Source organism: Drosophila ananassae, chromosome XR (genome assembly GCF_017639315.1).
Source record: "Drosophila ananassae strain 14024-0371.13 chromosome XR, ASM1763931v2, whole genome shotgun sequence".
NCBI classification, from domain to species: domain Eukaryota; kingdom Metazoa; phylum Arthropoda; class Insecta; order Diptera; family Drosophilidae; genus Drosophila; species Drosophila ananassae.
Genome location: NC_057932.1, coordinates 15,211,279 through 15,226,662, shown reverse-complemented (window position 1 = coordinate 15,226,662; position 15,384 = coordinate 15,211,279). Strand labels below are relative to the sequence as shown.

At 38.9% G+C, this 15,384-nt stretch overlaps 1 protein-coding gene across 5 annotated transcripts in view; it reads left to right on the top strand.

Annotated features, from left to right (window-relative positions):
- The window catches only part of LOC6505218 (zwei Ig domain protein zig-8), a 174,792-nt gene that overhangs the window by 128,912 nt on the left and 30,496 nt on the right, over positions 1-15,384 (top strand). For all 5 annotated transcript variants that reach the window (XM_044717396.1, XM_032451947.2, XM_032451946.2 and 2 more), the window contains one exon: positions 9,568-9,778. In XM_044717396.1, coding sequence (XP_044573331.1) covers positions 9,568-9,778 — 211 coding nt within the window. The remainder of the gene's footprint in view (positions 1-9,567; positions 9,779-15,384) is intronic.

The window sequence follows — 15,384 nt, the reverse complement described above, 5'->3', positions numbered from 1 at the left end:
ATTAAAAGCAATAATGTCATTGAGGCAGTGGCTTTGATTGGCATGCCATGGCCGGGGGGACTATATTGGGGGGGGGGGGGGGTGGGGTGGGGGAGAGAGATCCTTCTTCCGGGGAGACCTTCAAAACTTTTAATCTTAAATCAGCCGAACAACGACAAATGTTCGCAAGCAATTTCTTGTGCTTGGCAAATATTTACCCAATAAATTCCATTAAAACTAACAAATGGTTTACTTTTTAGCTTAAAACGGAGGGTCCTGGGCCAACTTTCGAGTTGTCTGCGTAGTTTCACGGCTAGGGTGGGGCACTGGGACTGTCTTTTGTCATCACCACGAAGTGCACTGAGCAAAATAGCCATTAAAACATAAAAAACTGTTATCAAGAAGGTGACGAAAGTTTCTTTAGACTCAAAAATCTTTGTAACAAAGTTGCTTCTAAGAAAATAGTAATCTTCAAGTCTTTTTTTCAAGTTTTTAGACCAGAAACTGTTTTTTTTTAACAACATTTCCCAAAAATATGCAAAAAAAACATTTGTGACGAAGTTTGTTAAAAAAAACTTTTCTTTTTTTCCAAGTTTTTGTACAATATTCTCTAAAAAACAATGTATTATTACTACCAGAACCCCTTTTTTTTAAACAATTTCTCTAAAAAATGTGAAAAAACCTTAGTGACGAAATAAGTTCTTAAAAAAATATCACTCTTCAAGTCTTTTTTCCCAAGTTCTTGTACAATATTCTCTTAAAAACAATCTCTTACATTATCGGAACCACCTTTTTTTAAACAATTTCTCTTAAAAATGCCAAAAATTGTCAACTTTTTTAAAGAAAAGTGTAAAAAGCAGCGAAGTGGAGAGTAAATGAAAAATGGGAAGCCCCCTAGGAAGGTTGGGAGTTGGGGGGGAAAACCCGGAAGAGCTTACCCGGACCCCATGATGGGGTAAGCCGTGCGTAGGTGTCGTTGTAAGTGCTGGAAGTGACTTTTTGTACCGATTTCTTTCGCCATCCCCCGACATCGTTGTTTGGTATTTTTTTTTTTTGGTATTATTCGGTAGCCAGGATGCGCGGCGACATGCATAAAACAAAGAGAAGCGCCAACCAGAGTGAAAATAAATAAACATGCAGTCGGGGAAACTGTCCAAAAAAATAAAACAGTGGGGATAGGAAGGGCGAGGTGGCATCCTGCGGCTGAGGTGGTTGCAAATTGGGAGTTGTGGCAGCAAATTGGTTTCACTTTTTCGCCCCCAAACCCCACCCCCCACAAAACAACACACAGTCGGGGGCGAAAATTAAACAACAAAAAACAACGACACGGTTTCAATGCCCAAAGTCAAATAAACTTGAGCTTTTCAGCTGATCCGAGATTTCCTAATTAAGTTGTGTGACGAATTCGAGGCAGTGTTTCTCAATTAATCAGATTAAAAGGATATTGCGATTAGATAGAGCCGCTTTGAGGCCTTGAGATTGTGGGTTTTCTTGAAAAAAAAACATATTGGAGAGTGGTGTTTGGTTAGAATTAAGTTTGGTTGTAAAGTTTTTGGTTTAAAGAACATTCGTCACCTTTCCAATAAGCATTAAAGTGATTAGATGGCTTGTGAGAGTAACTTTGAGACCTTGAGATTGGTTTTTGTTTAATAAAAACCTGTTGGAGGTACATATTTTATAAGAAATAATTAATTTTTTGGGTTGAAAAGGAATTCGTCACCTTCCCAATAGGCTTCTTATTGGGACGCTTTCAAAACAGCTTCAGCTTTTAGATTATTGTAATTGGATGATATTTTAGAGACACTTGGAAGCCTTGAAAGAGTGTTTTTTCAATAGAACCTATTTCGTCATAAAAGCTAAGAGTTAAAGGGCTTTCGTCACCCTTCCCATAAGCTCTTTTTGAATGATAGAATGTGACTTTTGAAGATAATCCATATTTTCAAGACATTTTTAGATTTTTAAGATATTAATTAACGAAAGTCAGTGTCCTAGCTTGAACCTCCGATCAAGGTCTTGAGTTACAAAGCCAAAAAAAAAGCTCGAAAAGCCAAAAGTTGAAGAGAACATGGCTGGGTTCTGGTTTGATTGGAAAAATGTTTTCGAACACAACTGGGGAAAGGAACTTGGTAAACAGTTCTTCGATTGATTGCCGATTGAATTTGAGTCTGAGAAATGCTGAGCTCCTTTGCAGTCTATTCCTTCCGTTGTTCTAGGTCCTTTTCGCTTTCGCCAAGTCCTGGGAAAAGTTTCAACTTTGAAACCAAGTTTCCGCAGCGTTTTCGAAGCTTGTGAAAATGAAGAGTGCGAGTAAGAGTGGAAAAAGATGAATGGTTCGAGGTTGGTTGGTTGGTTGGTTGAAAAAAAAAAAAAGAAAAGAAAATTCCAATAGCGTTGGCGAATAAAGAAATGAAAATCGCATTACAAGAAAAACTGAAAAGGGGACAAGGACCAGGACCATACCATGATGGAATTTTTCTTTTGTTTTTGTTACGGATCTGTCTGCTTTCTGTACCGACTGGGCTCCGTTGTGGTATAGGGACTTCTTATTCTGGTTTTTTTTTTTTTTTTTGGTGGCACCCATATTAGGGACATCCCCTACTGCCACGCCCCTGTGATGATTGGCCAGTGGGAGGGAGGGAGGTAGGTAGGAGGTAATTCTCCAGTCGAAGCGGCACTGCGGCATGCGGCATGTGCTTCCCTGTGTCCCCAAAGCCGCGCTGACAACTTTTTTCCACGACGCTTTTCTCGCAGTTTGTGAGTTTTCTTTTTTTTTTTGGCCCGACGACACTTTGTTGGCCCTGTTTTTCCACTAACACGGAGAAAAAGAATCATAAAGTTTCCAGCACGAGCAGTAAATAAACTGGCGCTTTTTTACTTTTACCAAAAGGGATTTTGTGAGAAATAGGGTTTTTAAGGTGGACCAGAATTAGTAGTTTCTGGGAGGGAGGTCTTAAAAAAGAAAGGAATAAGGAAGTAATAAAGGTTTTCTTAATTTTTAATACTTTTTTTTATGAGGAGTTCATGACAGTATCTTTCTTGTCACTCTAAGTGTGCCCGTTTCTCTGTTTAACACAGAGTATTATTGGCACTTAAGTTGGATAAAAATAAGTAGTTTCTGGGGGGAATGAGGATTAATGGAGGAACGTCTTAAAAAAGGTAGAAAATAGAATCTTTTCTTAAATCTGCATACTTTTTTTAAGAGGATCTAAAGACAGGATCTTGCTTTTTATTCTTAGTGTGCCCGTTTCTCTTTTTAACACAATATATTATATAATTGGAACCTAAGCTTCTAGTAGATTAATGGTGGGAGGTATTAAAAAAGGCAGGATATATAAGCTTTACTCAAATTTGAATACTTTTTTTATGAGTATCTCAAGACATGATTAGTGTGCCCGTTTCCCATTTCAATACAAACTATTATTCGTCCTTAAATTGCACAAAAGTTAGTAGTTTCTGGGGGGTAATAGCTGAGAAATGGAATAAATATCACACTTTTTGTAGTTTAAAGAGGGAGATAGAAAGAGAGGTAGGAAATAGAAGCATTTCTAAAATTTGACCACCTATCCTGCTACTCTTAGTGTGCCCATATCTCTTTTTTATGCAAAATACCTTTAAAGAGAGACAAAGAGTTCTTAATGCCAGAATACTATATACCAAATTCCCTACAAGTTTCTAATAATTATAAACTACAAACTATAATGAATAAAAATAAAATCTAAAATGCCATTCCAGTTAGGAATAAAATCTCCCTGAGAAAATCCCTGAAAAAGGCAACTCTTTTCTACAATTTTTCCCAACTGAAGACTAAACTTTCTTTATAACTCTTAACTTTAGAGTCTAAACTAGATTCCCTTAGTCTCAGAACCAGACTCCAGTCTCAGTCTCAGTCTCCGTCTCACTTGAGGTGCATTTAACTTTGAGTGTATTTTGTTTTTGAAGGAAACTGGGAAGCTGGGATGCTGGGAGGATGGGAGGACTCGCTTAACTCGCTTGCCTGCCAGACTTAAAGTTTATCGCTGCGTGAAACTTTTTAGTTGGTTTATATAGCGCCGGGGCATCGAGAATTGAGAATCGAGGCATCCTAGGAATCCCTGGCACTCCTGGCAGTCCTGGCAGTCCTGTCTCTCCTCTGGCATCCCTGACATCCCTGGGCGGTAGAAACGAGAGCAAATTATGAGATGTCCTTGCTTTTGAATACGTAAGGAGCTGTTTCTACTCACAGAGCTTGCCCACAGAGTCCCATTTCCACTTTCTTTGCATCGAGTTGCTGGCTTAGTTTATTGTCGCCATTGTAGCTGCACGTGGTAAGTGGCTGATTGGGGCAACCTGGCGATCGGTGGCGCCACCGGGCGGTCCTCTCCCATCGCTATCTGGAGCAACTGGAGTGCCAATCAGTGTTGTCCCTCTCGCCTCTTGCCTCTTGCCTCTGACCTCTGACCCGTGTCCTTTCTTCTTCATTTTTTTTTTTTTTTGAAAAAGTGTTTCTGACAAAAGCACACATGTCCTTAAATACAGGAATAAGGATATCAGGATAGCAATAGCAAATTGTGTGTTGTTCGGAAAGCAAAAGGACGAAATGATATGAAAGTATAGGGAGATGGTCCTTGGAAATGTTTATAAATTCCGACAACACTCGCTAATTAAGTAGAGCCCTGCCGAGTCCTGGCGAGTCCTGCCGGACTGACCTATTAAATTAGAAAATCCTCCAACATCTGGTAAGTTGGAGCTGCAGCGCTTCCTGGGGAAGCCGTTCGCCTGCCAGGACCATGCCCCTTTTGGCACACAAATGGGCGGAAAAGCGCTGGATGCCAAAAGGCGAAATGAAGGAAAAAAAAGGATTTAGAGAAGGCATGGAGGATTTATTGGTGGGAGATAGCAGGGAGTGGCTGTTGTTTTTAGAGAGAAAATAATTAGTTTTGTGGAGGTTTTTTTATTATTTTTTTATATTTTAAGGGAGAAAGGGACTTGTTTGTCTAAAAAAAGACAAGATTTCTTAAAAAAGACACAAAAAAAATCTCCAAACGTGTTTAAGCTTGGAAGAACTAGTTCTTAAATATTCCAAATTCAAATCTGAGAAATAATAGTATTTATTATACAAATAAGATATTTTAAATAGTTTTCTACCATAATTATTATGATTTTAGAGAGAAAAGGACTTATTTTGCTAAAAAAGGACATGAAAAAATGTGGTAACTTGAAAGAAATAGTTCCAAAATATTCCCAATTAATATGTTCTACCATGATGTTCAAATTTTAGAGAACAAGGACTAATAATCCTGAAAAGATATAAAAAAAATACCAAAAACTTATCCTAAATAAAATATTCTACCATAAATATATTTTTTGAGAGAAAAAGACCTATTTTTCTAAAAAAAATATTATTATTTTAGATTATTTGTTATTATTTTAGAGATACAAGGACCAATAATCCTGAAAATAAATGAAAACAATGTCTAAACATGTTCAAACATGTCTAATCTTGTACGAACTAGTTCCAAAATATCCCAAATTAAAATTTTCCACCAAAATTTTATATTTATTTTGAGAAAAGGACCTATTTTGTTAAAAATACTAAAAACAGAATATTTTTGTCCAAAAATGTGAAAACTTGGAAGAACTAGTTCCATAATATCCCCATTTAAAATCCCTTAACCTGAAAATTTCCCCAAAAACGGCATCTCTGATGGGAAGGTGGTGGGTTGGGGGCGGGGGTGGCAGGCGCTGAAAAGTAGGCAACGCGAAATTGTGGCAGCTGCTGCTGCAGTCGAACGGAATGGCAATCCGAATGGAAATTCAGAAATTCAGAAATATAACGGGACACAATAATGGCGCTGGTGATGTAAGGACCTGGGCTCATCCCAGCTCATTTTTCCTTCAATTTCGTGGCAGAGAGAGAAGCGGAAATCATTTTTGGAGCATCATAAATTGCATTCTCTTTTTTTTTTTTTTGGCATACGAGAGCAAGGACTCAGGACGCAGGACTCATCCACTGACTCAAATCAAAATACAATCAAATTTATGCACAACAGTATTTGATGGGAGGTGGGGTGGCTTTTGAATTAAATTTAATTTTATTCCCAACTATTGGCTAGTTATTTGGAGATTTTCTTCAAAAAGGTTCGAATATTTTAATTATTTTGAATAAAATTTGATTGCAAGTAAAGGATAAAAGGAATAAAGGATATATTTCTGGCATTCTTGGCACCATTATCTCGGCCAAGGCGATGGAGGCTTCTTGCCAAATAACTTGGCCTGCCGCCAGTCCCTGCCTCACTCCCAGTCCCCAGTCTGTTGCCACAAAGCATCTGCAATCTGCAACGAAATTATATATATCTCTCTCTTTATGAACGGGATGTGTTCTGGCATAGTGTTCTTCTGACTCCATAAAATCAAAATTAATTTGCTAATAATGTTGTCGTAATTATCTAATTGCCTTCACGCAGAATGTGCAGAATGCAGCTCCCTCACCCTCCTAGTTGCCACGTTGATTGGTTCGATGTGTTGCACAACAAATTCATTAACTTGCCACGCACCGAAAGCCGCATAAAATAATTAGAGAGTGCGCTTAATGACTAAGCCGCTAAAAAGAGCAATTGCGATGGGGGTGGAGGGCTTCTGCAATTTATTAATACGATTACAGTTTAAAAGTGGCTTTAAATTGGCTATTATAGCTATAGTTGAACAGTTGCAAGGATATAAAGGTTTAAAGATAGATTATAACTATCTTTAGATAGAAATTAGGCTGTGGAGCTAGGAATAAGGGGACTTTTGTTACTCTCTTCCTTCCTAGAGGACATCCTTGATACTCTTTCTTTTATTATTTTCTAAGAAAACTATAGAAGAAGTTGTTGAAACTTAATTTTAAAACAATTAAATAACAATTTGTATAGGGAACTAAGTTTAGGCTATGTTGACCTTTAAATCCCCTTTCTTTTTAAGAAACATGTTTTAAAAGGATATTTTTTAGGGATATTATTGTAATAGTAATTTCTAATGGAAATAGAGATGAAACCTTGAAATAGTAACTCAAATGACACTGTTTTTAGGAAGTTAGACTTAACGAACCTCAAAATACCCTACTTTTTAAGAAGAAGGAAATTTTCAATCTTGTTCTTACATGTTCTAAAATTACCAAAATAGTCTTATTTTGAGGGAATTTTTGTTTTCAATAAAATAGCGATAGAACCCTAAAGTACCAACTCAAATAACACGGTTTTTAATAACTTAGATGTAACTAACATTGAAATACCCTACTTTTTAACAAGAAAAACATGTTCTAACATGATCAAAATAGTATTTTTTTAAGGACATTTGATTTTCTCACAAAAATAGAGACAGAACCCTCTTCTTATGATAAAAGGGATAAAAACTAGTATAATTAATCAAAGAAAACTATTTATATCAATATCTATATCAGATAACTATATTAGATTTCTATATTAAGACTAACCTTGAAATACCCAACATTTTAGGAGAGAGGACATGCTCTAACATGTCCTTATATAGTCCTTTTTTAAGGTTATTTCTTTTAGAATCAAAAAAACAAAGATAGAATTTTATGATAATTACTTCTGATATAATACTACACTGTTTTTAGTACGGTAAGTTAAACTAACCTTAAAATACCCTACTTCTTAAGAAGAAGGACATGCTCTAACATGTTTAAACATGTTCTACATAGTCCTTTTTCAAGGATATTCATATTCTTATTTAAAAAAAAAATATAAAAATAGAGATAGGACCCAGAAATAATTACTGCCACCAGAAAGGACTATTTCAGAGAAGGAAAAATTAATGCAGGACATTATAGAAGAGTACAGTGAGAAAAATAAAGCGAAAAATAAGAAATATATAAAAACTAATAATAAAAATAAATAACAAAATATATAACTATAGTTAACAGTTGAAGAATAATACAAATTTTAATTTAAAATAATGATATAATTAGCTTCCAATTGTATATAGTTTTTTTTTTCAAGTGTAGTACAAATTTTCGATTCCAATTCGAATTTTAATAAACAAAGGCCCTGGCTAGTGAGTGTGTGGGCGTGTCTAATGGGCGGCCAGGATACGGGTAGCGGGCAAGGAGGGCAGTCAGGACAAAGTCAACAAAGTCCTGAATCCAAATCCGTATCCGAATCCGAATCCGAATCCGACTTCAAAAAAGGCAAATCCCCCAACGGAAGGACACACAAATACACACACACACACACACACACATACACACACACACAGATACACATGCGACATGTGATTGCTCCTCGCCACCGAAATAGACCGCAGGCGATGTCAACCGCTCCGCTCCGCTCCGTTCCTGAATCCGAATCCTTTTTTTTTCCCCGAATCCGCACTCCTGCCCCCACCCGCACCCGCACCCGCACCCGCAAATGCAATGCGTTTGTTGATTCACCAGGACTGGTCAGGACTGGAGTCCCTGCCCCCCCTATGCTCCTGCCCCCCTGTTGGCGAGTAAAGCGGCGCGTAATTATGGCCGCCAGTTAAAGGGGTAGGGGGAAGGGGGGCTGTGGTGGCCATAAAACTCAAAGAGCATGCAGGAGCGACTGGGTCCTGGGCCAGGACCACTTTTTTTTTTTTTTTAAACTCAGTGCGGTGCGATCGACAGAAAAGGCAGAAAGTTAGGCCCGTGGAGCTAAGCCTGAGGGGGGGGCACTGAGAGAAAAAGGGGGGGAGTTACTAGATTACTAGGTGGGATTATAGAGATTAAAGGGGAGAGAAGGAGAGATAGGTATTAGAGAGATTAGATAGAAGTATTAGTGGTATTTTGAGTATTATTAGTATTTTATAAGAAGTATTATTTCTATTAATTATTAGTATTTTTAGTATTTTTAGTATTATTAGTATTATTATGAGTATAATAAGTATTGGTAGTATTAGTAGTTTAAATAATATTATTTATATAATTAGTTTTATTAGTATTATAAGTATATTTAGTATTTGCATTATTGGTATTAATTATTAGTATTTTTAGCATTATTATTCATATTTTAAATATTAGTAGTATTATTATTATTTGAATCACTTTTAGTATTACTTTTTAGTATTTTTGTCCTAGTATTATTAGAATAATTAGTAGTATTAGTATTCTAAGTATTATTTTTATTATTATTATTTTTATTATTATTATTATTCTAAGTATTTTAATTATTATAAGTAGTTATTAGTATAAGTATTATTAGTATTAATTTTTTAGTATTTTTAGTACCAGTATTAGTCCAAAAACCCCCTTCCTCAGTGTAAGCTAGTGCCCCCCTTCCATTGCAATTCCAATTTGGCATTTTCCCTGTTTATTTTACGAAGGACTCTCCTGCAGACGGGCATGCCTGTGTAGCCAGTGTCCTGTTTCCATTGTCCTGTGTCCTGTGTCCTCTGTCCTCTTTCCCATGTCCTGTGTGTCCTGTAATCGAACAGAGAACAACGGACAGGCGGACAGCGGACACAGGAGTCACCAGAGTCAAATCGATAGCTAAGCGTGCTTGCAATTGAAAGCCGGCCGAAAGTCCGAGTCGCCGAGTCGGATTATCGCCACAACATCCACTAAGTGCCGTCCACTTGCTCGTGTCCTTGCAGGTCTCCTGGGTGCGGCATCGGGACATCCACCTGCTCACCGTCGGCCGCTACACCTACACCTCCGACCAGCGGTTCGAGGCCATGCACTCCCCCCACGCCGAGGACTGGACTCTCAGGATCAGGTACGCCCAGCGCAAGGACTCCGGCATCTACGAGTGCCAGATATCGACGACGCCGCCCATCGGACACTCCGTTTACCTCAACATTGTTGGTGAGTGTTTTTAGTTATCTAGGGGGGCTTTAATTAATCCTATTTTAATCAAAATATTTCACTTTTTTAACTTCCACCTTGGCCAAATGGCCTTCCACTGAAAATAAGTTGGAAACTAAAGCAATTAGAGAGCAAGAAAAAAAGTGCTCTCCCCTTTTGACTTCCAGAATTTAGATCTCATTGCAGGGCCAAGCAAGAGATCCTTATTGCGTCTCTTTTCCCATTGGGGCTGTGGATACAGTTTTTAGGCTTCTTCTTTGGTTCTCCTTCAATCGAGCGTGGATCGTAGGCTTCTTAAATGAGAGTAATAGAAAGCCTTCCACTCCCCCTTTGCCATCCACTCTCTCCTTGAGGGCGAACAATGGCGTGGATCGTAGGCTTTATTAAGTGAGAGTGATGGAAAGGCCTCTACCATTGCTCTCCCTTCCGCCACGGCAGTGGGTAGCCATTTTTCTTCTCTATTGCTCCTCTGCCCTCCAGGCTCTCATTTCCGGCGAGCAATGAAAGCCTTCCACACCTGCGCTCTTGCAAAGTCCGTAACTGTCACTTCGCCGGCTAGGGGAATTCATTCCCCATTTGGGTCTTGCCGCGTTCGCAAGTGTTTTTTCAACCTTCTCTCCGTTAAATAGTGAAAAATTTAATTGGCAAGAATTGGCTTTTGATTGTGATTTTAATTGTGATATAAAGTGATAAAAAAAAAAAGTAATTAAAGTGTCAAAAAAAAAATTTTGTGAGCTAAAAAAAAAAAATCAATTAATATTTTTTTATGAAAGTGCTAGAGTTTGTAGCTCAGGCCTTGAATAATACCGTTAAAAAATTTTTTTTTTTTTAATATGTGTTTTAAAATTTTTTCTAAAATCTATATTCTACTAAAAATCTATATTAAGTGAGAGTGATGGAAGGCCTTCCACTCCCCCTTTGCACTCCACTCTCTCCTTAAGGGCGAGCAATGGCGTGGATCGTAGGCTTTATTAAGTGAGAGTGATGGAAGGCCTTCCACCATTGCTCTCCCTTCCGCCACGGCAGTGGGTGCCATTTTTCTTCTCCATTGTTCCACTGCACTCCAGCCTCTCAATAACGGGCGAGCAATGAAAGCCATCCACACCTGCGCTCTTGCATAGGCCGTAATTGTCACTTTGCCGGCTAGGGGAATTCATTCCCCATTTAGGTCTTGTCGCGTTCGCAAGTGTTTTTTCAACCCTTTCTCCGTTCAATAGTGATTGAAAAAAAATAATTGGCAGGAATTGACTTTTAGTTGCGATTTTAATTGTAAAAAAAAAAAAAAAAAAAATAAGTGATAAAATGGTAAAAAAAAAATATTTATTCTTTTTTTTTTTTTTTGAGTTTAGTGAGAGTTTCAAATTGAATTCATTAAACTGTGGTGAAATTCGCGGCGGTTTCGGGAGTGCGCTTTCGTTGAGACCAAATGGAAGTGTGAACGAAAATAACTGTAAATCAAGAACTGAATAGAAAGACAATTTTGATTAAAAATCCATGTGAGTTGTTTGAACTTCTCTTCTTTGTTCAATTATAAAAAAAAAACAATTATCTCAGATCAAAGTTCTTAAATTAGGCTTTTTCGATTTTTTGTGAAATAGCCCCTTTAATAATTTCAATTATTTCCATAACTTTTTAATTTTTTATTCAATTTCTAGACTAATTCTTCATAATTCTAAATCAAAATCAAAATTTTTTTTTCTATATTTTTTTTTTTTTTATTTTGTAGGTTAACTCTTTTTTCCGATTTCCATATCTTTTTCATTTCTTATCAAGATCTCTGATCTTGAAGCTGAATACCTTAATGGACTAAGAGGCCGATTCTTCATCAGACTCCTGGATAGAAATTTTTCTTAAATATCCTTCTAATTTCCCATCCACCCCCTTCCACCCCTCCCATCTTCCATCATTGCCAATTTTCTTGGCAGAAAGGATGGTATTACAACACACACACACACACACATCCACACACACCTCGCTTATTGCCACACGGAGTAGGGAAGAAGAGGCATAGCCACCCATTATTATATTAGTTCCCACTCCCTCGCCCCGAAAAGTTAATCAGACCGAGTCGGAGTCAGAATCCTCGTCCGAGATGTTGTTGATTTCGCGAATTGTGGTCCTGGTCGCAGGATTGTCGCCAATTTGTATGCCAGGCACACCCATACTCTGCCCCCCTCCCCCTGCCGCTCCAGTGTCTCTGGTTCCGTTTCTTAACCGGCTCTTCCGGGTTTCTGGTCCTTGGTCCTTCGGGGGTGGGGCGGAGGAGTCGGAGGAGGCGGGGCAGGCGGTCGTGGCAGCGCTTTTAGTTGGCTACGTGTGAGTGATTTGCCAACTACTTTGATGTTTACACTGATATCCAATCTGGCAGCAAACACAGACACACACCAGGACACACCAGGACACAGGCACCAGGACTAAAGCAACAACAACTAAAGAGACAACAACAACAACAACAACAAGAGTAACAACAACAACAACAACAAGAGTAACAACACACACACACCACTGACACCCAACGAATGTTGACCACTTGATGGCGTATCTATTTCCGGGTCTCCATTTCAGCATCCATCAGGCCATCTCTCTCTCTCTCTGGCTCTGAAGCTATCTCTTTCATTTTCGACTGTGTGTGTGCGCTGGTGTGTGTCCTGGTGTGTGTTTGTTGGTGTTGCGCACATGTTTGTGTCGTTTTATGGCAGCTTTTTGCTGTTTGATGATTCCCCCGGGCACCATTTGCACTTTATGGCTTTTCACAGGCCGCCAGCAGGAGCAGCTCCTCGTCCTGCCACGTCCTGTCTCGTCCTGCCACGTGAGGTGGTAGTGGTGGTGGTGGAGGAGGAGGAGCTGCTGGCCTGGCCTGGCCGGAGGTGTCGCTGCCTCGGCTCATAAATCACAACTTATGCGACCCAGAGATGCGCAAAAAAAAAAAAAAAAATAGAAACAAGAATGCCAGGATGCCAAGGATCCTGAAGGACATCGGTCTTCCTCAGACACCATATTTTCAAAGGGTTTCTGGTTAAAAGTAGGCCTCTCCTGGTCTCTGAGTGAATTCCGATTAGAATTTTTTCACTTTCTTGTCAAAAAACTAAAGGAGGAGCTGCAGGATATCATATTTTTTAATAAGGACCTCCATAATTTCTCTTATTAATTGTTGAAAAAAATTGCAAGAAAACTAAGCGAAGAGTGGCCATGGGTGTGGTTCCTTAAAAAGGACACTAGGGGGGGTAGTCAGAGCCAACAAATACGAAAATAAATAATGCAAATTTGTTTATTTTTCACACTGTCACAATATTTGAATAGTAATCAGATGGAGGGACATGGAAGGACATGGAGGGATGGTGACAGACAGACAGAGAAGGGTCCTGGCGAATAGGAATAGGAATAGGAAGAAAGGAAGAAAGGACGAAGGACGAACATGTGTACGGTTGCATGGAGCAGACTATAAACATAAACCAAACCATTATTATAATGTCAACACAAACACACATAATTCCACTTTCAACACTTTGCCTTCGGGGCTAGGACCAGACCAGGACTATGGCAGGACTCGGCCTGCCAGGATATGGATAGGGAGCGTGGGGCGTGGGGCGTGGCAATCACGCACAAACACATTTGCGGTTGTTTGCCAGAAAGCAGTCTCGATTCTGGGCTTTTGTTTGCAGATCAGACCTTTCCTGAGACACTGAGAGAAATCACTACACACTTTATACTATCTTTAATTAAAAGAAAATCATACATTTCTCTCAGTGTAGTAAGAACTATAGTTGGTAGCTTTTGGTGTTAGTTAGTGGCGAAGGACAAACGTTAACATTCGTCGTCCTTGTTATGCCAAATGTGGTGGGGAGTAGGGGGGGAGGTGGTGCGAGTTATTGTTTTAGGGGGTGCCACATGCGATATGCCGAAAGTGAAATAATTCAAGTCGATTTCCAGGACAAAGGGCTGAGAGGGCTGGCAGAGCTGGGAGGGAGGAGGGCAACTAATAGTGACGATATGTAACGAATACAGACATGCACAGACATGCAGAGACACCAGCAAACATGTACAGACTTGCACGGATCGTAATGCAATAAACTTGGGTGTAATTTTCGGGCAATCAGCCCAAGGATATGGACGATGATGCTCCAAGGAGAGGCAGGCACTCGAAGGACCAATAGCCAACTAGATTGCTTTCCAATTCGATTAGGAATGATTCCTCACTGAATCAGGCATGATTATCAAATGACTAGTCCTTACCCAGTTACCCACTTGCACTTGACCCACTCTCTCTCTGTCTTACATAATATGCATTGTGGTGCGGCATATTGAATATATAATGCACGGATGATGGATTCCGCCTGGGCCTGGGCCTGGGCATCCTGTCAACTGCAAGCTGTTTGTCCTACCGACAGGACAAAAGTCCTTTTGTCCCCGATTGTTCCGGACAGTCGAGAGTCAATCAACGGACAAAAGTCCATTTCGCATTTCACATTTTGCATTTCACATTTTGCATTTTGCATTTTGCATTTTGTCGTTTGTCGAATCGAATACCGCACTCTGAACTCTGGCATTCATATATGTATGCATGTACAGTAGTACAGTACGTGGCATATGTATAAGTTCATAAGCCGCTCGCCCAATCAACTATTGAACCGATGAACCGATGAACCGTGTACGTGCTGCCATGTCATTGTCCCATTGTTGTCCATTGTCCCCTCAAAAAAGTGCTTGTTGCTTCCAATTCCCCAGATTCTATCCATCCTGCCCCCTTTTGTGGCGCCCCTTTCAGTCGAGGTTCAAGGGTTTTTGCCAAAAAAGAGTTATTATATTAGGGATTATTATTAGTAGATAATATTTAGTAGATATTCTATAAGAAGTCCTTAACCACATCCATTTAGAGTCCTTAAGGTACGCTGTCACATGTTGTACGGCTGAGAAATAACTGAAATAGGATCTAGGAACTACTAGAGTATAAAATAATCATTTTCTTTTCAAATTTTTGGCGCTTAACCTTTATTTTTTGTTAAAAAGTCTTAAAAACAACTCCTAAAAGAGAGCTGCCACATAATGTACGGCTGAAAAATAGCTCGGATAGATCCTAGAGATAAACTAAACTTAATTTTCATACCAATTTTGGGCGCTTAGCTCTTAATGTAGGTCAATATTATAGTTCCATTAATAAATATTCTCTTTAAAATAATTCCCCAAAGAGCGCTGCCACATAATGTACGGCTGATAAATAACTAAAATCGATCCTAGAGTATAAAAAGAATTAAATTTTCTTGTCTAATATTTGGGGCTTAGCTCTAAATTTTATTTTGTAAGTCCTTTTACAGATATTCTCTAAAAAGTCTTAAAAATAACACCATATATAATACATAGTTCCCTTAAGAGGCGCTGCCGCATACTGTATGGTTGCTTGGATAGATCTAAGAATAAAAAATTATTTTTCTTGTCCCATTTTTGGCGCTTAGCTTATAATTTGTTGTAATTTAATGGATATTCTGTAGAAACTCTTTAAACCAACTCCTTAAACTGACGCTGCCACATAATGTACGGCTGGAAAACCTCGAAAAAGGAAGATTTCAAGCATCGCTTAGTCCTTAGTTAAAGTCCAACTATTTGGCTAA